This window comes from Caenorhabditis elegans, chromosome V (genome assembly GCF_000002985.6).
Source record: "Caenorhabditis elegans chromosome V".
Taxonomy (NCBI): domain Eukaryota; kingdom Metazoa; phylum Nematoda; class Chromadorea; order Rhabditida; family Rhabditidae; genus Caenorhabditis; species Caenorhabditis elegans.
The window spans coordinates 9,175,520-9,197,604 of record NC_003283.11 but is presented as its reverse complement, the minus strand read 5'-3'; the positions used below and the strand labels follow the sequence as shown (position 1 = coordinate 9,197,604).

Genomic DNA, 22,085 nt, shown 5'->3' with positions numbered 1-22,085 from the left:
TGTGATGCCTATCATGCAACCAAAGAAGAAATAAAACAAAATATTGAGATGAATGATGCAAATGAGTTAAAATCTCTATAACGAAATGCATTACTTTGCTTTGAGAATGAGATACAAGAGAAGCTGCTTTTGGAGTTTTCCATTTTTAAAACCAATTTTTCTTTTATACAATAAACAACAGAAAATAGTTATATTAGTGGCAGAAGAATCGGAATGATGTTGACCTCTATCTTCCCAACATAAATTTCTTGATGTGTTTACGTCTCTTTCCCTATCATATTTTCCCTTTTAGAACATATCAATATTTTGTTTGCTTCTATCATTCCTCCCAATTACTACATTCTGTTAAGTGTCATTCCCCTTCGTAAAAATATTATACTATGCCGGATTGTTCAGAAAATTTGTCGGTCGTGATCGATAATCATGTTCCTAGCCTGGAAGAACTGAAAATGGTAAGAATTAAAGCGGATATTTTACATGATCTACTTTCACTTTGAAATACCTTATACTTTAGGGAAACAAACATTGATCAAAAAGAGTACAGTAAAGGCATAGTAGAAACTTCCCCACAAACTCAAATTTCAGGTTTTCCAAACTTCTCTGTTATCGAACTTTGAGAATGTCGAAGTAAATATTGTCGACTGCCCGGGTGAGATTGTTCAATTCAAAAATTTTAAGACTTATGTGCTTTCATAGATTTATCGAAGCCCCCATTCAATCAAAAATCATCTGGATTTGGCCATAATCTCCGTATCGCTGAAGTAGGTGGGCCTGGAAATTTGTATCCAGGCTTTCACATCGACCATCAGTTTGATATTCCAAAAATTGGAAAAGTGTGTGAGCATCCAGAAGCAGCAGTGTTTGGTCCAGGGGCTGGCCCATGGCCTATTGTAGGCCAGAACTGTGAGATGGTAGCTGATGTAAATTTAAAAACTGGTGAAGTTGGAACAAGGATCGCTGAGATCAATTCAAACTCCGACAAACGTTATGTTCAACGAATCATCGATGAACCAAAGTTCAGTTTGATGGCCAATTTAGCATTATCAGATGCTGATAAGTCATCCACTGTTGGTAAGTTTATATCTACAAATTAGCTGTTTTGTTTTAATGGTCAATCACATTTCAGTTCATTTCAAAGCATCCGTAAGAAAGGGAGAGAAAAACTTGACCAATTGTATTAGAGATGGACTTCAAGAGCATTTTGGGAAAAAGTAAGTTAAAAGTTAAAGAAAGTTAAATATAAGAATATTTTTCTATAAGCATTTAATTTTTAACTTTAAACTTAACATAATCAACCTTTGGGACATCATATTAAACTTTCAGAATTGTTTCGTTGGCTGGTCAATTCATAATCCAAACCGGAAAAGCTAGACTCCACGTGATGCCAGATTTTCCAGGCTGTCCATTCGAAAATAATGCGGAAGTTGATAAATGGCTCAACTATTTTGAAATGAGTGCTCCATTAATCTGTGCCACCGTCATGCACTCTTATGATCCGGGTCATAATTTGAGATTAGAGCATACTCATTGTTACAGTGATCATGGAGATGCCGGTCATTATCATTATGATGTTACTCCTGAAACTGTGTCTTATGAGGGTTGGTTTGCTCCGGCGAGCAAAATTTATCGGATTGATGAGATCAAAAATCGGTAATCCGTCTTTCCTTTTACTTCCTTATCTTCCACTTTATTCTTCCTACTAAACAATACAACGCGAGTTAATATATTAATCACTTTATTATTGATAAAAATTATGTATCAAAACCATATAAATAAATACCCGTATCATAATATCATTGTTGCAAAAACATTAGATCTTTAAGTATGATCAGTATAATCACCGGGTGGCTTAAAACAGTAACATTCGAGCAATTTCATTGCAGTTGGTTTCAGACGACGCTTCATCTGTGGTGAGTAGAAAATGTAAAGGTAGAATAGGAATGCATGATGAGTGTAAAGAAATACGTGAGCTCCAAGAGAAATTGCAGTCATCAAGGAGGACTGAAATATAATATTTGATATTTGGAAAGGTTTTTTTGACAATTTACCTGCTCTGAGATTCCAAATAAAATGCTGGCAATTCTGTATCCATAATTTGGAATATTTAACAAAATAAATGCCCATGTGACAACAAGAAGTGACCGAGTCAATTGAATATCCGTATATCGTATTCCCTTCTTTTTCTTCTTTGGTGCCTTTTCAACATCGATTGAGAATCTGCTTGATATTCGTGTGTAGCTTTTCAATGTAGCACTTGGTGCTGATGTCTGAGTGGTCAGCACCACATCCGCAGTATTGAAGGACACTGCCGGAGATCCTGGATTTTTTCTGAAAATATTAATTTTAGATTTTCAAAATAGGCCTAGCTATAATTATGCATACTTGATGTGGCTATTCAATTTGCTCACAACTAGACAGTTGCAAGTAATTATTAGAACCGATGGGACCAGCATACAAATGATCGTTTCCACAATAGTCATAGTTTGATACATTCCAACAAATTCAATTTTAATGTCACACTGGCCTTCTTCATCCATATCAGCAACAAAAAGGATCCATCCATTGAAGACCATTGCGAAGCCGAGAAGGATGAACACTTGGGCACGGGCTCTGTATAAAAAAGTTTAAAAATAAATTTTCAGGTAGAATAGTGTACTTTATTCAAAAAGTTCCAAAATACGTCCATTTTTAAAATAATAATTCGATTTGTACTTAAGTATTATTTTTTGTGCTTATATCTCCGTTTTTTTAAAATTAAAATCCTCTAAAGCAGAAATTAACTTCCAAAAAACTCACTTTTCACAAGTTAATCCTCTTGTTTTCCTGTAAAGTAGCAATAGTCTTTCCAATCCAACTAGCACAATCAACCATACTGATGCAAAATCGCAGACATGCGCCAAGAACGTGTTGAAAATGCAACTGTAGTAGGAATTTCGGAGCAATGAATCTTGGAATATGTCCTGAAATTATTTTAGTTGTGATGCGGTGATCAGATCAAATCACAGATTTTCCTTGATTAAAATTAAGACAGAGGGATAATTTTCATGCTAGAACTTTCCGATAGAGAAGTTTAAAAAAACCAGAATCAATTTGAAAATTGATCGTGCATTTCCGGTAAGTGCAAGGGTGAATTAGACGGTGAACAAATTTTCCCCCGAACTCTTTTTTTTCATCATATCTACCATATTCTTTCTTTTCAATTATTCACCAAATTTGTGTTCAAAAGAATCAAAAATTAGTGTGAATTCTTCTTTCATCGCTCGGAGCTCATCTCTATCTTCTAAATCTTCTGCTTTTCTGCCCTTAAAAATTGGGAGAAGACAAGAAGGAAATCCGATTTGTCTCTCTCATCCGATTCTGCCCTCTTTTCTTTTTATCTCTTCTAAATTTTTAGTTTAGCAGGAATCAACTTTTCATATTGCTTTACCACCCCCATTTCCCCACGTGTAGTTATGCATTGCTGATTAGTATTCCAGAATGAAAGTATCGGAAGTAAGAAGAATAAAAATTGCTAAATAGTCAGGGTGAAATGGGAAGAAAACTGGACAAGAGTGAAGATTTTGTCGATCGAAATCGGACAACATGCACGTACATAGAAGTAGATATATGCGACCTCTTCTATCCAAAACACTAGTAATGAAAGCAAGAAGATTGATGACATTGCTGCCAGGCACAGGAGATAGACGTTCGTTGGAAGTTTATTCAACATTCGGTTGCTTCTGAAAAAACAAAGTATTCATTCTGGTGATGTTGTCATTTCTTTATGTTCAGGATATTCAAAATCTTTCAATAATTTATTAAGAAGCTGCCGTCATCCTCCTCCCTCTTCAACTTATCTAAAAATCTGTTCTGAATATTTGCGAAGCTTATGGCTTTTCGGAAAAAGAGAAAAATAACACACGAAAGGTCTCCGCTAAATTCAATTTTCAGGTACAATGAAAAACGTCATGACATGAATAACAGACATTTGGAGATGCATGACTCAGTGACATTGAAAAATGAATGCTTTCTGATGCGACAGTTTTTTTTTTAATTTTAAGGAAAAAAATGTTAAAACTAGGAAGACCTGTGTTTTTGAAAAAATTTTTGGAACAAAAAATTGTAATTTTCTTGTTACCGTTTGAAGATAATTTTAAAGAAAGTTGAAAATTGTTCATAACTCTGGTAGGGTTGTTTTCTAGCAATCTGATTTTGTAAAACTTTATCACCTAGTCATGAAGCTCAAAATTTCCTGAGAGCCCGTGAATTGAAAATATTCCCAGTTTTGAAGACTCAAAAATTTGTAGGAAAGCTTCATTTCAGTGTTTGGACCATCCATCAAAAGTGCACATACATTTTTTCCTGGTATTTCAAACACCTCCTCTCTCTTTCTTTTGAAATAATCTTCCGCATGAAAGCAGAAAACTGCGGAAATGGACTTCTCCTTTTTCATTCCACTTGCTGTCCTAACTAATTAAAATTTTCCACGCACATCGTCTTGCGTGCCAACTAGTAACTTGCCCGGACTTCCGAAAGTATACACACTGTGTCAATAAATAATAATAATTTTAATTTGAAAACTTCAAACAAACCTGATCAAAATCCAAACCATAGTATTGCCAGTGAGCCCAACAAAAACGCAGAATGGCATGTAGAAGTAATAGAGATTTTGAATGAGTGATCTGAAAATTCCCATTTTTTGATCTCAAAGTGACCCTCGGGAAGCTGCTGCTTCCTGTTTCTTGTGATTTATGACATTTTTCTGTTGTTTCTCAGGATTCATTTCTTTATCCCCTGTGGCGTTGTGGACCATGCAACGATGAAAAATAACAAGAAGTTTTTTTTTTTTTCATTTTTCATTTTTCAATTTTGTTTTTTTTTTTCATTTCCAGGAATGAAGAATAATTAGATAATTCTGAAGAGCTCCGGGTTACACAGAATTGTGTCTGTCGGAAAACGTGCAAAAATGGTTCAGCTCTTGACCTAATTGAAGAGTAAATCCTAGAAAATTTCTTTGGTTGAAGAGTACTAATCTCCGACGCTCAAAAATCATCGAGGTAATGTTCTCTTGTGCTTTGCTTCTGAAGCTTTCTTAGTTTTTTGTCTCGTCGAATAATTACACGTGTTATTTTGAATAGAACACAAACAACAAGAAATGTGATTAAAGATGAAAAAGGAGAAGAAATTAGAGAGGAACTATGGTTTATGATTTTGGTTATTAGGATTCTTATAAATATTTAAAGAAATTAATTCAAAGAACTGAAAATACTGGTGTTGCAAACTGAGCAAGTGTTGGTTTTGTTGCTAACAATGTTTTCAGTTGAATTTATCTGCTAATAAAAATTGTTAGAGACAAAACAAAAAAGGTTTAATTTTTGTAAAAAAATAATAATTTGAATTCATTTTTTTTGATTTTTGAATTTTTCTACCATAATACTTCAATTGGCTTTGCACACAGGTTAGACATTACTTTTTCAAGCCTTCAATTTCGCAAAATTGCATACATTTATCTAAAAATGTCAGCAATTATTGCGGCATTTCGTATTTCGACTAGACAGTTTTTGTTCTCATAAATAGGTAAACATTTTAGAGAAGACAGAAAACTTGTAAAAGCAATCCACAATGGATTTTTTAGACATCTTTTTTGAAAAATTTGTATAAAGAACTGTTTTTCACAAAGCTTCAAACACAAAAAATAATTTTAATGGATACGGTATTCAAAAAAGTACCTTCCCGGTGTAGACTCCATTGCTGGACTTGGTCCAAAGATAGTATCGTTGAATAGATAATGAGTTTGAGCTTCGAGAATTTGTTTTACAGAAGTAGCATTAACTGCATCTTTTGCTGCTTCTAGACTAGCATTCAGATGATGATAAAGAAAGATCGGATCGTCGTCGTCTCGCACCGCCGAATCCAGTAGCAGTTGAGCCGCCGATGACATGTTGTCGAGAAGTGGGTGGGGCCAGCTGAAGACCACCACTCTGCGTACTCCGCTGATAACACGCTCTTTCTGAAAAGTTTTCAAAATAGCGGGTAAGAATGAGAGACAAAGAGAAAAAAGAAGAAGAGCTGCGCCTGACATACGGGGGAGAAAGACATGAAAAGGAGACACGGACGGCATTCCTTTAGAGGATTGGTGGTGGCAAAAACTAAGAGATTTTAGTGACTTTGGGAATTGGATGAGCTTTTCCCTTTGTTTCGTCATTTGGGGACTTCATGTCAGCTGAGAAATTGAGACGATAACATGTCAAAAGTTGAAGAACTCAAGGTGACAAATACTTACTAGACAATTTTTCATTTATTATTTTTTCTAACGATTGTGTTATGTACAAGATAGGAAATAACTGCTAGCTCTTAAGAATAACTGATAAAATGGGTAACTTCCAAAAAACAAAAGGCACAGACAAATAAATGAAAAATAATCTTTAAAATAACATATAGCCAATTTGCAGGTTGACACCTACATTGCAAAGAAAGTGAATAAATTATTATTATAGTCATTATTGTAAAGACAAATTATGTAGATGAGTAAAAAGAGGAACGCTGCGTCACACCTTTGTTTTTCTTGCACAGGTAATGTTATGCGTTCTCGCTGTATCATTTATTGTTTCTTGGAGATTTTTAACGAACAAATCACACCTAAGTTTTTTATAGATTATCTGTGACATAAGAACTCAAAAAATAATCTGTTAAACAGAAAACGTTAGAGATGTGGCAACTGGAACATCAGAATAAAAATCCACTGTCGTCTTTAGGAGTACTAAATAATTATTTTTAAATAGAATATTTAATCCAAAAAGAACATGCAATCTAACTAGAGGGGAAGAGGAATGACCTTAGAAAATCAATAAGTTTTCAAACTGAAATAGATAGTTGAAACAGTTTTGAAAAGTTTTATAACAACTTGAACAATGAGAGCTGTCATTGGCCGAGCAGGATTGAAAAAAGTAAATATTTGAGTAAGCAAACATTCTGTGCACCATCTGATATTTTTCCAGGTGAAAATACTAAATTTCTCACCCTGCAAACTAATTTATTCTCTCTATTCAAAGTTCTAACGATTTAAAAACTTCATCGTGCATTGAGAATTTCAAAGAATACCAGAAATTCAGAAAATCAAAGCACGTGCTTTAGTTTCCAAAACGGAAATGGCTCAGTTAAACTTCAAAAGTTCTTCTCTAAATTTACGATGTAACAAATAAACTTCATTTTTTCTCCTTGTTTTTTTCCGCATATCTGTGTTCTTCTCCAATTCTCTTGCCACGTCATAAAAGCTTTGTCCTGTTCGTATTCTTCATTTCCTATGCACCGAAAATTTAAAATGGACGTAGTTTTGTTTGCAAGTAAAGAATGACCGGAGCACATTTTCTATAATCTTTTGTTGATCTTCCCTTCATTTTTTGGTTTTTCTTAACTCAAAAATGTGCCAGTAAAAGTTCAAGAAATAATTGTTATTTCGATTTCTAAGAGGCTCTTGTTTTGAACTTTATGTTTGTTTTCACTCCAATGTGTTTTGTTCGTTTCCACAAAATTTAGACTTGTAGAAATCCAATTTAGAAGTGATCCGTCTGACATGCGGAAAGGCAAAATGGAAAAAAGATATGAACTCCTTGCCCGGAAATAGAAAAAGAATAAGTGAGGGCGAATGTACAAGTGACGGCATTCTTTTTTTAAAGATCTGTTTGGTCAGTAGTGAGAAACTGGAACAACTATGTCAGAAAATAGACAACTGGGTCTCGAATTCAAATAAAAAACGCTGGAAGAACATCACGTACAAGTAGAAATACAATTTTTAGTGAAAAAAAACCAAAAATAAAATAGAAACAACATATGTTTCGTGTTAATCAGAAAAATTAGCAAAAAGTTAATTCATCTGTGATAAAAACAAGTTTGACGTAAAAGTACTTGTTTTCACACTCCGTCAACCTAGTTTCTCGTTGCTAAATTCTCAAATTAATCTGACCGATCTACATTTTGAATTCAACTAGCTGGGTTGTGAATAGATTTGTTCCATAGCAAACAGTGCAAACTTTACAAGAAAGTTTCATTTATTGCTAGGTTCACAAAAATTGAAAGCTTTAGAGGTTATTACATATTTTTTATACAGTTTTATTCACTCTTAAATTTTTAATGTAAATTTTGAAATCCTAAGTCAAAAACCTATCAAATTTTCAGCACGGCATCCGAAAAAAACTTAAATTTAATCTATGAATTCTATGAACCTTCAAAATGAGTTTTTTGCAACTACAAAAAACCCGATAAAATATAACATTGTATTTCAGTGTGAGAAGCAAATTTTTTAAACAGAAATTGGACTTGACAATTTTCAAAAGAATACATTTTTGTATTTTCTTTAGCTAGGAGTCAAACTTCAGAAAATTCATATTATGTACTTGATTGATTTTTTGAATTCCTCAGTGGAAAAAATGGGGAAAATTTAAAATCTTACTATCAGAAAGTTAAACTGTTGTTATTCTATATTTAGGATTTTTAATTACAATTATTTTTTATCGGAACAAAATTTGATCATTTCATTTTTAGACAGCTGTTAGAAATAAAAAAGGAGAAGTTGTGAACACTGACTTTTTTTCGAACCAATTTAAACTTTTAAAGAAGACAAAAATTTGCATAATGCGTTTTATATTATGGAGAAGGAAAAAGGGAAATATTTCCAGTTTTCCTTCAGAAAAAGTGTTTCACATATTTTTTTATTTTTTTATTCAATTTACTTTTTTCCTATTTTAACAGATTGAAGTAATGCCTTAATGAGAACAATGAACTTTTATCGATTCCATTCTAAGAGTGTCATACAAGTTCGACATGGATGCATTGTAGATGTTTAGTTTCTTAAGTGGAATTTAAAACTTGTTATTTCTTCTTCTCAAAACTTTGGTTTTTCCTAGAAGACTCCTTTTTATGAATTTAAAGGTTTTTCGTCAAAAAATATTTGCTGACCGTTCTCATTCATGACCTCAAAACAAGCGTCATTATATTTTGGATGTAAAGTCAGAATCAGAGAATGCATATGAACATGAAGAATGGAAGAAAATATGTAAATGACATGAACATGAGAAAACATCATGTGAAAAATAATTAGTCAATCTGACAATACCAGAAATAAGAAAACAGAGAAAAAATGCGGAAGGTCCGAAAATGAATAAACGCCCGCTTTTTTGTTCTTCCCACTCATGAAGGCTGGGTCCGTTTCGTATTCATCAGTACTTGGTAATTGAGTCACTTACTGAGAATTCCGACTGGTCCAATGGATGAGCAGGAAAAACACGTTAACTGGAAGAGGAGGATGAGATGACTCTAAGCTACGTTCAACTTTGTTTTGATCTTCTATTATACTATGAAAAACGAAAGGAGCCAATAAAAAGGGGAAATTGCAATTTTGAACGAACGGCGGCGGGTAAGACAAAAAACATAATCACAAAAAAAAACTAAAATTGAGAAAAATAACACAAATTAAAATATTGTACTCAAAAAGCTTCTAAACTATGTTAAAGCGAACGAGAAAATTCTGCTTAATTTTTTCTATTTTTTTAATTTATAAGCTAAAATAACCAAGTGTCTCTACGTTCAACTTAATTGGATTTTGAATTCCCGGATCAAACTCACTTTTGAAATATGAATGTATTTTAAGCATGGATTTATTTTCTAATTTTTTTGTTTAAAAAACGTTATAATTTTCAGCCTAATCTGCATCAGAAATAGAACAATTGGAGACACAGTTATTAAATATCTCTTTATTGAATCACCTATGAATATTGTATGAACAAAAATTGGATACACTTGTTCGCTGACCAGAAATATATGATGTCAGAGGAGCAACCCATAAAAACTATAAAATTGGAAAGCGTAGGAGACTCGAAAAAATGAGCTACATGTAATCAGGTCAATTAGGACAGTGAAGTAAAAAACATTTTCAAATGAGAAAAGAGATAGAAATTGTGTGTGTGTGAGTCGATTCTTTGTTTTCTGGACGAATTTTTGTAATCCATCAATTAATGTATTCTGTCTGAGTAAATAAAGTTTTTGAGCAAAACGCGTGCACTTAAGTTTTTTAGTTCGAATTAAAAGACGAGAGCACGCGAACTGCAATGTACCCAAAAAGCTGTAAACACAATCTGAAATTTGTGGAGCCTTTGTAAAATTGCAGAAAAAGTGAAAATGAGCAACAATTCCCATGCATGTAAATGGAAATTATAACATTTTACAGTACAGTTTAATTCCGTTTGTATAAAGTTTTCAATTTAAGAAAACCCCAAATTTACAAAGGTCCAAAAATTTTTAATGTATAAACAATTTTCAAGAAAAATTTACTTTTGAATGCAATTCTTCAATTAAGTTCAATTGATCAATGTCCATAATTCCTCCTTTTTTAAAGATTCAGACTGTCAAATCAGAACGATCGTAGTTGATAGAAAGTATGATAAATTTTAAAACAATTTATTGACGAAAAATAACTACAATAAATTCGAAATTTGTAGCTTCCAAGCGTTTGTCTTGATTAATGATCAGCTAGTTATAAACGGGATAAATAATTTGTTTCTCTCTTGGGAAACATTGCTAAAATGTTTTTATACCTAATGCAGTTTCATGAAAAATTGCATAAATTCTAAAATTCACAGGCCAATGGTTTTCAAAAAAAATTAATGTGAAAAATCACTGCTTCGGTAGAGCTGGAATTTAAAAAATAACGTCAGAGATCAGTTATTTGTCTGAATTATGGTTTCTTGGAATTGACAAATTCAATAACATTTTTTTTGTTGATATTTTTAACTTTCTAAGAGTTAGGTACTACATATAAGCCTAGTTAGGTTTTATTATAGTGTTTTGGCCTCGTCATACAAAAACGTAGTTGAGATTCTACAAAGCTAAATGGCTATTTAGAGGGGAAAAAAATACGAAGCCAAACAGACATATACGAAAACGTCGAGAAGAAATCGAACGACGTAAAAACTAACTATTTTCTTGCTATAATGCAGGTGCATTGTCTCAGAACTTTTTTATTTTAGTCAGTAACAAATTAGTGGTTCTGGAGAAATTACAACCAAGAGCAAAACAACGTGTGGATTGATAATGATTGGTAGATGACAACTGACTGGCCCACGTTTTTTGACTGTCTGCGTCTTACTTTCATATAAAGTACGTCAAACAGCTGAGACAGATGACTAAAGCTACAGATATTCGAGTATACTACAAAGTTCAGGTCTTCAGAACTTGCAGCCGGAAATAAGAGAAGATCTAGCTAATGAACACTCTTCTCACTTAAAGCGGACGTTTCCTGTTATTGGGCATAACGCCCAGAAAAAATAATCTGAGCTATTCCTTTATGATGGCACCTTTTCGTGTCATGTGAAAAATAAATACGTTTATCTGTGACCTGAATAATGGGAAACTAAGGAAATTAAAGATTAAGAGGAGCGGAAACAGCTGAGAGGTGTGGCTTAGTACATGAGCTCATGGGCAGTACATGGGCAGAATTCGATTCCATTCATTGAGCACAATCTCATGTTTTTGCAAGATAACTAACAATTGTAGTTAAGGGGATTGAGAGCTATAAATCTTTCGTAGCAGGTATCACATGCGATATGGAGGGGATCAAAATTTTATTTGCGATTATATAATATGCATCCAGGAAATGTTTTAACAAATTTCAAAGAATTAAAAATATTCTTCAAACAGAAGCCACCACAAAGTTTTTTTTTTCGTAAAAAAGTTAATGAAGACCAGAAAACTAGAGACAAATATTTAGAAACCATGTTCTCAGGCGTCATGTTCAAAACTTGAAAGAGTCGAAGATGAATGGACGTTGTTTTTTTGGAACTTTGAGATTTTGAAAAAAGGATAAGTGGCTCCCAATGTGGTCAACAAACATTCAAGTTACTTTGATTGATTTATTTTCAACATAAGCCAAAAAAGGTAATACATTAAAAAAGGTAGTACAATTAAGGTTTAATGAGAAAATAAATTAATAAAACGAGACAAACCCAGCAAGAGTTCATCTCGAGTGTGGGAAATGGGTGAGGTAAGAATCATAAAACAAGAAGAATAGAGAATACTTGACATTAAAATCGAAATAAAGTATGGAAATTAATGTAAAATTAAAGTGTTTTAGAATTCATAGCACGTTTTTGACTAAAATTCTAATTGTGAGTTACTAAATAAGTAGATATATTTTCAGCTAATGTTTTTATTTATTAGAATGTATTCTATTAGGTTTTGCTGCCAACATATTGTCCTAGATCTTGCTCAAGTTTGATTTAACTCTTTAATTTATTTTATATGCACAGTTTCTTTGTCCAAGGTTTCAGCAAGGCCGAACTTTTCCAACTTCAAATTAGTTTATTTTTGACAATAGTTTTGGAAAAAAATTCTGCCAAATTGTATCACAGTTTATATCTACTGTATTTTCTGTATTACTCTCGCAGCGAAAAATAGTCTTGGACTCTTACGAGCCAATCTAAAATTAACCGTTTAAAAGCTCCTTTTTTTCAAAAGTTTGTCTGTTCCAAAATTATGACGCTTTCGGAAATTTGAAATGTTACCTCTGCCAGGATTGAATTTCTATAGACCAATCAAAAGTTAGTCGTAAATGCAAGAAGGCTACGGTTGCTGAATCTAACTAAAAATTGAACCATAAATTCAGTAGAAATCATTTAATTTAAATGTAAGAAGTGAAATATAAAATTGAGTTAGTATAAAACAGAAAGCTACGGAAACTTTTGCACTCCTACTCACTCAATGCTCTATTCTCCCAACAATTATATGCATTCCCGCAGTCTCCAGAGAATGTCAAAAACTTTTCCCCCACTCTTCACTTGCTGTTCATAGATTATCTCACTTTAGGTTCAAAAATATTCGGATTTTCCCATTTTTAAAATAATAAGGGAAGCGTATGATGATATCATTTCGAATTTTAAAATGATAAAATTCAAGTTAAAACTTAGTTTAGTGAGTGGAAATTGAGTAAAATGATGTTATGAAGTAAATAGATGTGTCAAGTGACTTCATAAGAAAATGGAACTGAAAAAATTCAAAAGACGAACGATGCTGCCTTTTGAATAATTTATCAGCAAAGTGGAAATTTTCAAAGAAAATTTGACAAGTATTCAAATTTAGAGAGTCTATGAAATTAGTGGAACACAGAATAACAAAGAATCCCACCCATACAGTAGCCATAGATTCAAAGAAATTCCAAAAAAAACCCTGAAAGAAGACGGAAGGCGTAAAAAGGTCAGTGAGCACATTCTGAATAAGAATAGGAATATGGAGTACAAAGTGGGGCGTTGAAAGCTGCCGCAACGGATGCGGAAAATAGGAATAACCGAGTGAAAAATAGTGTGAAATGATGAGAGAATGTAGAGATGGTTAATACACTTTGAAACGATGGGGTGGGAGGGTCCTGATGATTTAGTTGTGGTCATAGAATGTTTTAGCTTCTAGACGTGACATTTTGAAAATATATTAGCAGAGCATGTAACTATGGTGTTATCTAATTGGATTGAAAAATGCTGCCTCCATGGCAACTCAATGGTTGAAAAAATGAAACAAAAAACTGCATATTATCTCAATGTATTACAAAGCTGGAGTTTTTTGTTGATATCCATGTGGCGCACTAATCCAACTCAATTTTCGTGCCAAGGTGTCTTTATCCAAATCTATGTCGTTTCAGGATTAACCTTATCACAATACAAATATGGATTCCCTAGAACTAGGATTATAGTTTGCAAATTAATTTAATAAATTACCAAGTGAGACATGAGTGCCTACACTTTGCCAATGTTATTTGATATTGAATTATAATCAAGCATGAAGACACTGTTTTCTGATTGTGAGGATTTATCTATGATGAGTTAGAATTGCTTAAAAATTTCAAAATGAAAGTTGTGTGGGAAAATGTTTTTTTTTGAAAAACGGATCACAGCAAGATTTTGAAAATCGCTTCTCTCTTGAGTAAAAGAAAAGCGGATATTTGATGCGCTTGCAGGATTTTTTTTCCAAAAAGAAATAGAGTAACATAGTTTCCGCTCGAGTGTGATCAATCTGCTGAAAATTTCAGTAGAAAACTTTAGTTGCAGATTCAATACAAAAAAGAGAATTTGAGCAAAACGCTATAACCCATTCCAGAAAATACTCGAAAATAATGACGGGATGTTGAATAAAACCCAGTCTACATAGAACTAATCTTGAAACGCAATAATTGCCGCCAGACTCTTGTAAACAACTTATTTGGAAATATAACATCATACGACGGAGTTAACTGGAAAGCAGGCACTTTAAAAAGTGAGAGCATGTACGGTTATACATGAGAGCCTCTTCGATAGTATTAGGTTTCATCTTCATTAAACGGAGAAAAAATGAAAAAAGGCATCAGGAAGAGAGGAAAGAGCAAAAAGAAGTAGGCGATAAATACCAAGTTTCAGAAGACACATCTGCTGACGAATTCTTGAAAAGTGTGGGAACAACTTGACTATTGGTTGATGGAATGCTTTTGAGTAGCCCCGAGGCCTTCAAAATCCGTATGTTTTGTCTAAAACTCACGAGATATGCATTCTTTTGTTCCTAATCCTGCGCATGTAATGGAATTGAGAACATTTCCTTGCTCCAGTCGTCTACTACGTAGGCTTCAAGTGTTTTTCAGAATTATGTGATTTCAGATAGAAACAAAAAGAGGAAAAGTTCGCAGGGAACAAAACAAAGATCAATTGTTTGGTTGACTATTTTCAGACATTGTTACTGAAATTTAAGTTTCGTTTTTGGGAAGTAAAATAAAACAACTGGTTTCATTAACCCTACAAATAAATTTCAAAGAGTTGGGTTTTTGATTTTCTTGGACTTAGTTTGTTTGCCGCATATCCATTACAAAAAACTAGATAGACTATTCTGATCGTTTTCTGTTAGGTTTCACTTTTACTAGATAATCAACAACCAATTTTGAATATTAAATATGCCGAGAAAGCTGAAAATTGTGGTGAATGGTAAAAATTGTACTTTTTTCTATATTGTCAAAACAATTCCGAGCTTCAAGTAATGTGTTTCAAAGTAAAGTTTTTTGATATTAGGTTCTGAGACTATCAAGTTTACAGATCACATCCAATGCCAATGAAGTGAACTGCGGACGAAAATTCCCAAAAATTCCAACAGAATTGCCCGATTTCTACAATATTTTTACATTTTGCAAGCTCTGAATATCTTGTTTTTCAATTAATTGGATTTGTTTGATTTTTTCCTGAAGTTCCAGCACATGTGGAACAAAAAAACTTTTTTTGAAAGTTGATTTTGGATTATTGCGCTTTGTGCAAACTTTGCAACAAATTGAAGGAATGTGCTCGATTGTATAAGGTTAGCCTATGATCCAATAAATGTTTCATAACGTATTGAGTCTATCATATTTTCCCTTATCATCAAAAGATTCCACAGATCCGTCTCCATCCCCAACATTCTCTCTCCGCTCATCGTACCGTCTATAAACTGGTCTCTCTCTTTCTGAAGATGTCGTTGTCCGCGCGGCTACGCGTTGTGTCATAGCGTCACTCGTAATCCGTACTTCTTCTTATTTTCCATTTCTTTCGACAGTCTTTCCTCGTTCCCTCAATTTCTCTGATTCTCCGAGATATTCCGTCCGTCGGGAACTTTATCTCATTGAACATTTTGACAGTGTCAAATCGATTCTCTTGTTTTGTTAACCTCCATTCATTTCTAAAAACAAATAAAATTCATTAAAAAAATTGTTTTAAACTGAATTGATGACTCATGTTCAGCTTTTCTATACGTAACTTTCACTTTCGAAAATCGTCATTACGTATTTTAGATAATGATACATGCATGACGTTCTACGTGATTCTTGTATTTTCAATGTTCACTAGATTTCTATAAATGTACAAATATTGTTTTCAGAATCAAATTCTTCATTATATTCAATGAGTTGAGCTAAAAATGAGTTGGTTTGACGATAAAATTCACAAAGTCTTCTTTCGAGTTGGTGAGAATGTACACAAGGTTCGTAAAAATAGAAATTGACAAGCTCTAGAAAATTTAATTTTTTTAAAAGATTCTGGCTTCGAGAATCAGAAATGTATTTTTTTCACACAAGATTTTAAGCTTTAGTGTTTAAAAACTCAAAACAAATTTCATTTGTAAAATTCTGAAGTATGTAGACTAAAAAACAGTAAGTACATATAGTTTAAACTTTGTGAAAACTAGGATATTCTAAAGACTACATATGCACTTTATACACTCCTTATTCTCATTATTTTTCAGTTTCGATTATATTTTCTTCTCCTCTCATTTGCCATCCTCACCTTCTCTGCTTTTGGATTTCTTTGGTTTACAGAACAGGTATGTCTATAGCCTCGTAGTCTGAACATCTTTTGTATCCTTGTGTGACATACTCCATATATAATTAATCGGATTTATGCTGTACAAAATGGGAAGCTAGGATAGCTCTGAATTAATTTAAAAATGATGCTTACAAGAATTGCAGACGACTAACGATCCTCAATATGTATTCTCCCCTGCAAATGCCCCTTGGAGATATGAACGAGCAGTGTTAACAGAACATTGGCCACTTGATGAAGAAAAGTTCTGGCCTGGAAAAAGTTATGATTTACATGGATATGTAGATGTGATTGCTTCTGGAAGAATACATCCTGATTATGGAAGACCGAACATTTTAAATATAAGATATCTAGATGAAGTTGCACGAATCAATGATTATATTATTCATAATCTGACAGTACCAGTAGATATCAACGGGAAACATTATGACGTGAGTTGAAGATGAATATTATTTAATTAATTTCAGCCAAAATGTAATTCATATTAACTTTTCTTTTTCAGATTGCCTACACCGATTTGTGTATGAGGTATGACTGGGCTTGTTACCTTAACGACCACATCACCATGTTAATGCCGAAAACCCGATGGGGTAATTTCTCAGGGCCATTTGCAGAGTTAGCAAGTGATATTATCAATACTCAAGTGAACATCACGTATCCTATTGGTTGGCGTGGAACTGAGCCAATTTATTTTGGAGCACTTGTCGGAGCACCAAATCTTGTTGATGAGGAAGGGCATTTCGATTATGCTTCTGCAATTAGATTGACTTATAATACAAGAGAAGGAAAAGTCGATCAATATGGAATAGAGTGGAGAAGAAAACTTTCAATGTGGTTAACTGATAAAGAGAATCCAGTTTCTGAACTTCTGGAGTTCGGAGTCAATCATAACATGACACTTCCTGAAGGACTACAGGATGTAGCAGATACATTAGCTCCAAAATTTGTTGGAACTTGTGCAATTCTGTTCACATTTTCTTTTCTCGTATCTGTTGTTTTGAGAAAACATAGAACTGGACAAGTGATGCCTGATTGGGTAAGAAGTAAGCCTTTGGTGGCTGCAGCTGGACTTATGACACCTATCATGGCAACAGTGACATCATTCGGATTGATTCTGTGGTGTGGTTTCTTGTATAATGCAATTGTCAATGTATCTCCATTCTTGATTCTTTGCATTGGAATTGATGATCTTTTCATCATGTGTGCAGAATGGCATAGGACAAATCCACAGCATTCTCCAGAGAAACGAATTGGAAAAACACTTTCAGAAGCAGCCGTGGCAATCTCCATCACTTCCCTTACAGACATTGTAAGTTATAAAAAGTATTATTTTATTTAATATTAATAACTTTCCTTTGCAGGCAACATTTGCAATGGGATGTTACACAACGTTACCAGGAGTTCAAATGTTTTGTATGTATACTTGTGTTCAATGCTTCTTCTGTTACGTTTATCAGGTAACACCCAATTTTCCAATTTTTCTCACGACCCAAAATAAAAACAAATAAAATTAAAGATAATATTCCTGGGTCCAGTCCTTGCGTATGCAGCAGAAATGGAACAAAATGGTCAGCATGTTCTATTGATTCGCAAAGCAGTTGATCCAGATAAGACAGAAAGTCCAGTGAAACTTTGGCTGCTTTCTGGATCTGTAAATCGACAAGACCAAGAAGCACGTAGAAGGAATAGTAGGAAGGTTGCTCCAGTTGAGAAAGAAGGGGAAAAGAAATCAAAGTTCGGAGAAGTTGTTGAGAAATTAGAGCATACTTTGGAAAAACATGACGATGTTTGTGATGGTAATGTGGTTTTTGTCACAAATTACTATTTTTCAGGATCCGGGTCACAATTCCGAAGAAACTCTCGTTAGCAAAGTATTCAGAGAGATTATTGGACCATTTATTTTACAAAAAAGTACACAGGTATATTTAAAATAGGATATTTAATCCAAACTAAAACGATTCAAGGTCTGCGCCCTTCTTCTCTATCTTGTATACATCTCTCTTGCAATTGGTGGTTGTCTTAATATTAAAGAAGGATTGGATCCCAAACTTTTGGTTCGAGAAAGTTTTTATCTTTCCAAGTTCTATGAGATTATTGATGAAACTTTTTGGAGAGAAGGTCTTCAAATGCAAGTTGTAGTTAACAATCCACCAGATCTATTCACACCAGAAACTCGAAAAGGTTTTGATGAAATGATGGCTGGTGAGTATAATTTTCACGATTGAGATAATTTCTTTTGTTAAGAATTCGAAAACACGCAATATACAATGCATCCAAATGCAACAATGATTTGGCTCCGAGCATATGAGCATCACTTGGAAACCGAGGTTCACGAGTTGAACATTGAAAAGCCGAATAGCACAGTTGAATGGTACACGAGATGCCGAGATTGGTTGATTGTTGCTGGTGGAAGACGTTTATGGCAGATGGATATGGTTTGGGCAAATACAACATTTGAAGAAACTCCGAGAATTACTGCATTCCGTTTCCAACTAGGACTCCGAAATTACCGTACACCAACGGATCATACTCATAGTTGTAAACTTATGAGATCAATTGCTGACAAATATTCAATGTTCAATGTGACAACATTCCATGAATATTATCCATTTGCTGATCAATATTTGGAATTGACACCTTCTTTATTCCAAAATATGATTTCCGATTTATGCACAATATTTGCTGTTTCATGGGTTATGATTCCTGAATTAATTTGTGCAGTGGCAATTGTTCTTTCCATTGCCAGTATTAATGTTGGAGTTCTTGGATTCATGTCGTTCTGGGGAGTCAATCTGGACAGTGTTTCAATTATTACGGTTATCATGTGCATTGGATTTTCGGTTGATTTGAGTGCTCACATAGCATACGCTTTCTCGCAAAGTTATGGAAACTCCCATGCTCGAGCAGTTGCTGCTTTGGAAACTCTCGGATGGCCTGTATTCCTTGGTGCATCGTCAACAGTACTAGGAATTCTTTTATTAACTCTCGTGGACTCTTATATCGTACAGATATTCTTCAAAACCGTTTTCCTAGTGATCAACTTTTCCATTCTTCACGGTTTAATATTTTTGCCTATTTTCTTAATGAAAGTAGTGAGAGAAGTCAAAGAAGAATCGGTAAGTTATGCTAAATGAATATAATTTCAAAACTTAAATTTTCAGCCACGTGATGATCAATCTGTAGAGAATGAAAAACCAAAGATTCAAATTGAAATGGAATCGCAAGTCGCTGCCTGATCGATCTATCATCTAACTCTTTCTATGAATATGCGGGTTATGTACTATGTATTTTCATTTTTTATTCAGTTCTCATAAAATTGAAAGTGATTCTGGCTATACAAAAATTGCAAAAAAAAACAACTAGAGATCTGTGATAGGAACTTGATAGTGATACAAAATGTTTGTACAGAAACGTGCGTAATGTGAAAAGGTACTCGTGAAGGATCAGTTAGCAACCGAAACTTCGAGAGAAATCGGAGAGTTTTGACATGATTTTCTGAGAAGTCGATGGTCTGATTGTGCGCAATGCTGTATCGAAGTCTGATGCCTGGAAAGATAAGTGATTGAAAAATAAGAGAAGAATTATTGCTTACTCTAATTTTGCGTATTTTTTCTCCGTCAGTCATGCTAAGCTTCGATCTGTCGATTTCACGAATCGGAACCATTGCAGCTTCTTTACACAAAGCAACTAGATCAGAGTTCGAAAACCCGCTTGTATTGGAAGCTATGTATCTGAAAATTAGTTGCAATGATTTTTTACGTATCGAATTAATAATTACCTAATATCACTACTTATCAATCCATCCATCATATTGTGCTTCTTCAAAGTCTTTGTGATCAGCTCCTTCCTTGCTTCTTCATCTGGCAAATTAAGCATAATTCGTTTCGGGAAACGTCTCAAAACAGCATCGTCGAGCTCGTGTGGCCTGTTTGTGGCGCCAATTACAAGAATGCGATCATCTGCTGATGACGTTGCACCATCGAATTGGACGAGAAATTCAGTTTTCATTCTTCTAGATACCTCCGCGTCTTTTTCCGATCGCTCACAAAGGATCGAGTCAATTTCATCTGAAAAATTATATTGTTTTGCTTCAAATGTGTACATTTCTCTCTTACCAATGAAAATGATGGATGGTTGTGCATTTCGAGCAATTTGAAATAGACCTCGAATTGTTTTCTCGGAGTCACCGACCCATTTTGACGTTAGAGAAGATGCACTGATGTTGAAGAACATTTGCTTTGACTCGCCAGCTACAGCTTTCGCGAGAAGAGTTTTTCCATTTCCAGGTGGCCCGAATAGAAGAATTCCTTTAACAGGCTGCCGAAGTCCTTTGAATAAGTTTGGATTCAGAGCCGGAAGGATAACAGCTTCCTCAAGAGCAGCTTTTGCCGAATGACATCCGGCAACATCATCCATCCGTACTCCAGTGTTGTCAAGAACCTGAGATAAATCGTTTTGAGGTTTTATATTTTCAAATCAGCGTTTACCTCGTCTAGTAAACGTTCCCCAATGACTTTATCAACTCCATTCAGCAGTGCAGCTCGATTTACTGGATTCTGATGCATCGGAAGACTTGCCTGAAATAATTGATGTTCGTGGAAAATGAAAATTTTAGAAACACTAATTTTAAGGACGAACACATTTTTTCATGCAGCAAATCAAAACCAAACTAAACACCTTGTCGACTTTGACCCGTTTTACGGTTTCCATTTTTCGATTCGACGCTTGAACAGGAGGCTCCGGATGCACAGTATCCGACTTCTTAGTCACAGGTTGATGGTGAGCTCCACAACGATCACCGCGCGAGCACACGTGCCGATTTTCATCATTTTCTTTCGCTTTTGCCGCATTTTTCTTTTCCTACACAACACAAGAAGTGAAAAATCAGTTAATAATGCTCACGATTTAATAAGTGACAAAATAAAAAATGTTATATAAAATTTGGATACTCACTGGTGCTGTGGCTCTTGTAGGCCTTGGCGTGACTCTGGCTGCACTTGCAGGTCGTGACGGTCCAACTGTAGCTGATCTCGATTGCTTCACATTTGGATCAACTTCATTACCTTGAAGATCAAATAATGAAAAAAACTGTACATACATGTTATTCACAAAACCTACAAATTGCAATGAGTCTATCCTGAGCGCTTTTCTCTAGTTTCATCATATTTTGTCGTTTATCTCTGATTTCACTTCTCCGGGTTTCTGGAATATCCATAATGTTGAATTCATTTGCTTCTTTCAGTAATGATCTCGCTTCCTTATATAGTTCGGCAGTCCGTAGCTTCTCTTGAATCGATCCAGCTGAAAACATTTCATTATTCGAAAAATCAATATTGCCGGCAATAATCAAACAAACCATGTTTTGTGAGTTCATCCATTTCAATCGCGGCTCTCATTTTTTCATATCCATCTTGAAATTTTTGAGCAACTCTGTCGTAAGTTGAGCTGCCGGCGGGACCTTTTGAAAAGGCGAACATTGGAACTGAAAATTTAATACAATTGGAAAACAATTATTCTGCGGAAAATACAGAGAAATTTGCGATAAGAAAACAATCGTGTAAATAGTGATAAATTTATTGAAATGATGTGAGGTTTGATTGCGAAATAGTAATTTATACAGGATGTGTGTGATAAATAAAATATGTAGCTGTTCAGACTTTCTTGTGTCATCACCTATTTTGTTGCAAATGAAAAATAAGTATTAATAAGACACAAACTTAAATAAGTGCAAAGTTCCATTAAATATTTACAATATTTTTT

At 34.1% G+C, this 22,085-nt stretch overlaps 4 protein-coding genes and 1 non-coding gene across 7 annotated transcripts; 2 read left to right on the top strand and 3 right to left on the bottom strand.

Moving 5' to 3' along the window:
• The first annotated feature begins 278 nt into the window (after nt 1–278).
• C24B5.4 (DUF1907 domain-containing protein) lies at nt 279–1,788 on the top strand. The gene is made up of 5 exons (NM_072981.7): nt 279–452; nt 586–649; nt 697–1,071; nt 1,127–1,211; nt 1,324–1,788. Exons 1-5 carry the CDS (start codon nt 381–383, stop codon nt 1,652–1,654), a joined length of 927 nt encoding a protein of 308 aa, NP_505382.2. The 5' UTR covers nt 279–380; the 3' UTR covers nt 1,655–1,788.
• On the bottom strand, nt 1,719–5,995 carry sphr-1 (G-protein coupled receptors family 1 profile domain-containing protein). Its single transcript, NM_072980.6, has 7 exons — nt 5,709–5,995; nt 4,572–4,661; nt 3,593–3,719; nt 2,797–2,960; nt 2,383–2,610; nt 2,049–2,328; nt 1,719–2,001 (listed from the first exon to the last, which is right to left on the bottom strand). The coding sequence occupies exons 1-7, from the start codon at nt 5,918–5,920 to the stop codon at nt 1,819–1,821; spliced, it is 1,284 nt and encodes a 427-aa protein (NP_505381.2). The 5' UTR covers nt 5,921–5,995; the 3' UTR covers nt 1,719–1,818.
• Nucleotides 5,996–15,766: 9,771 nt separating this feature from the next.
• C24B5.8 lies at nt 15,767–15,916 on the bottom strand. Its single transcript, NR_069164.1, has one exon. It is a non-coding gene; the product is annotated as an Unclassified non-coding RNA C24B5.8 (non-coding RNA).
• On the top strand, nt 15,886–19,656 carry ptr-1 (SSD domain-containing protein). Its single transcript, NM_072979.4, has 10 exons — nt 15,886–15,987; nt 16,249–16,326; nt 16,472–16,756; nt 16,828–17,634; nt 17,687–17,782; nt 17,842–18,111; nt 18,158–18,244; nt 18,290–18,527; nt 18,570–19,441; nt 19,487–19,656. Exons 1-10 carry the CDS (start codon nt 15,925–15,927, stop codon nt 19,559–19,561), a joined length of 2,871 nt encoding a protein of 956 aa, NP_505380.1. The 5' UTR covers nt 15,886–15,924; the 3' UTR covers nt 19,562–19,656.
• On the bottom strand, nt 19,608–21,816 carry spas-1 (Spastin homolog). 3 transcript variants are annotated; one of them, NM_001269186.3, is made up of 9 exons: nt 21,682–21,816; nt 21,444–21,626; nt 21,279–21,388; nt 21,003–21,185; nt 20,813–20,902; nt 20,441–20,765; nt 20,104–20,392; nt 19,918–20,056; nt 19,608–19,871 (listed from the first exon to the last, which is right to left on the bottom strand). In NM_001269186.3, the coding sequence occupies exons 1-9, from the start codon at nt 21,800–21,802 to the stop codon at nt 19,773–19,775; spliced, it is 1,539 nt and encodes a 512-aa protein (NP_001256115.1). In that variant the 5' UTR covers nt 21,803–21,816; the 3' UTR covers nt 19,608–19,772. The 3 variants fall into 3 exon arrangements, 2 of the variants coding, with proteins under 2 accessions (NP_001256115.1, NP_741586.1); NM_171501.7 differs by lacking the exon at nt 21,003–21,185 and having other exon boundaries at nt 21,682–21,807; NR_136364.1 differs by having other exon boundaries at nt 19,773–19,871; nt 20,813–21,388; nt 21,682–21,802.
• Nucleotides 21,817–22,085: the final 269 nt, after the last annotated feature.

Bases quoted from the DNA above. Each gene is read 5' to 3' on its own strand.
- C24B5.4 (NM_072981.7), top strand. From the start codon at position 381: ATGCCGGATTGTTCAGAAAATTTGTCGGTCGTGATCGATAATCATGTT. The intron at 453-585 runs GTAAGAATTAAA...CTCAAATTTCAG, and splicing joins GCCTGGAAGAACTGAAAATG to GTTTTCCAAACTTCTCTGTT. The intron at 650-696 runs GTGAGATTGTTC...GTGCTTTCATAG, and splicing joins AAATATTGTCGACTGCCCGG to ATTTATCGAAGCCCCCATTC.
- sphr-1 (NM_072980.6), bottom strand. From the start codon at position 5,920: ATGTCATCGGCGGCTCAACTGCTACTGGATTCGGCGGTGCGAGACGAC. The intron at 2,961-3,592 runs GTACGTGCATGT...AAATAATTTCAG, and splicing joins TCGCATATATCTACTTCTAT to GACATATTCCAAGATTCATT. The intron at 2,611-2,796 runs GTGAGTTTTTTG...TTTTTTATACAG, and splicing joins AGAGGATTAACTTGTGAAAA to AGCCCGTGCCCAAGTGTTCA.
- ptr-1 (NM_072979.4), top strand. From the start codon at position 15,925: ATGAGTTGGTTTGACGATAAAATTCACAAAGTCTTCTTTCGAGTTGGT. The intron at 16,327-16,471 runs GTATGTCTATAG...CAAGAATTGCAG, and splicing joins TTCTTTGGTTTACAGAACAG to ACGACTAACGATCCTCAATA. The intron at 18,245-18,289 runs GTATATTTAAAA...AAACGATTCAAG, and splicing joins TTTTACAAAAAAGTACACAG to GTCTGCGCCCTTCTTCTCTA.
- spas-1 (NM_001269186.3), bottom strand. From the start codon at position 21,802: ATGTTCGCCTTTTCAAAAGGTCCCGCCGGCAGCTCAACTTACGACAGA. The intron at 20,393-20,440 runs GTAAGAGAGAAA...ATAATTTTTCAG, and splicing joins ACCATCCATCATTTTCATTG to ATGAAATTGACTCGATCCTT. The intron at 20,057-20,103 runs GTAATTATTAAT...ACTAATTTTCAG, and splicing joins TTGATAAGTAGTGATATTAG to ATACATAGCTTCCAATACAA.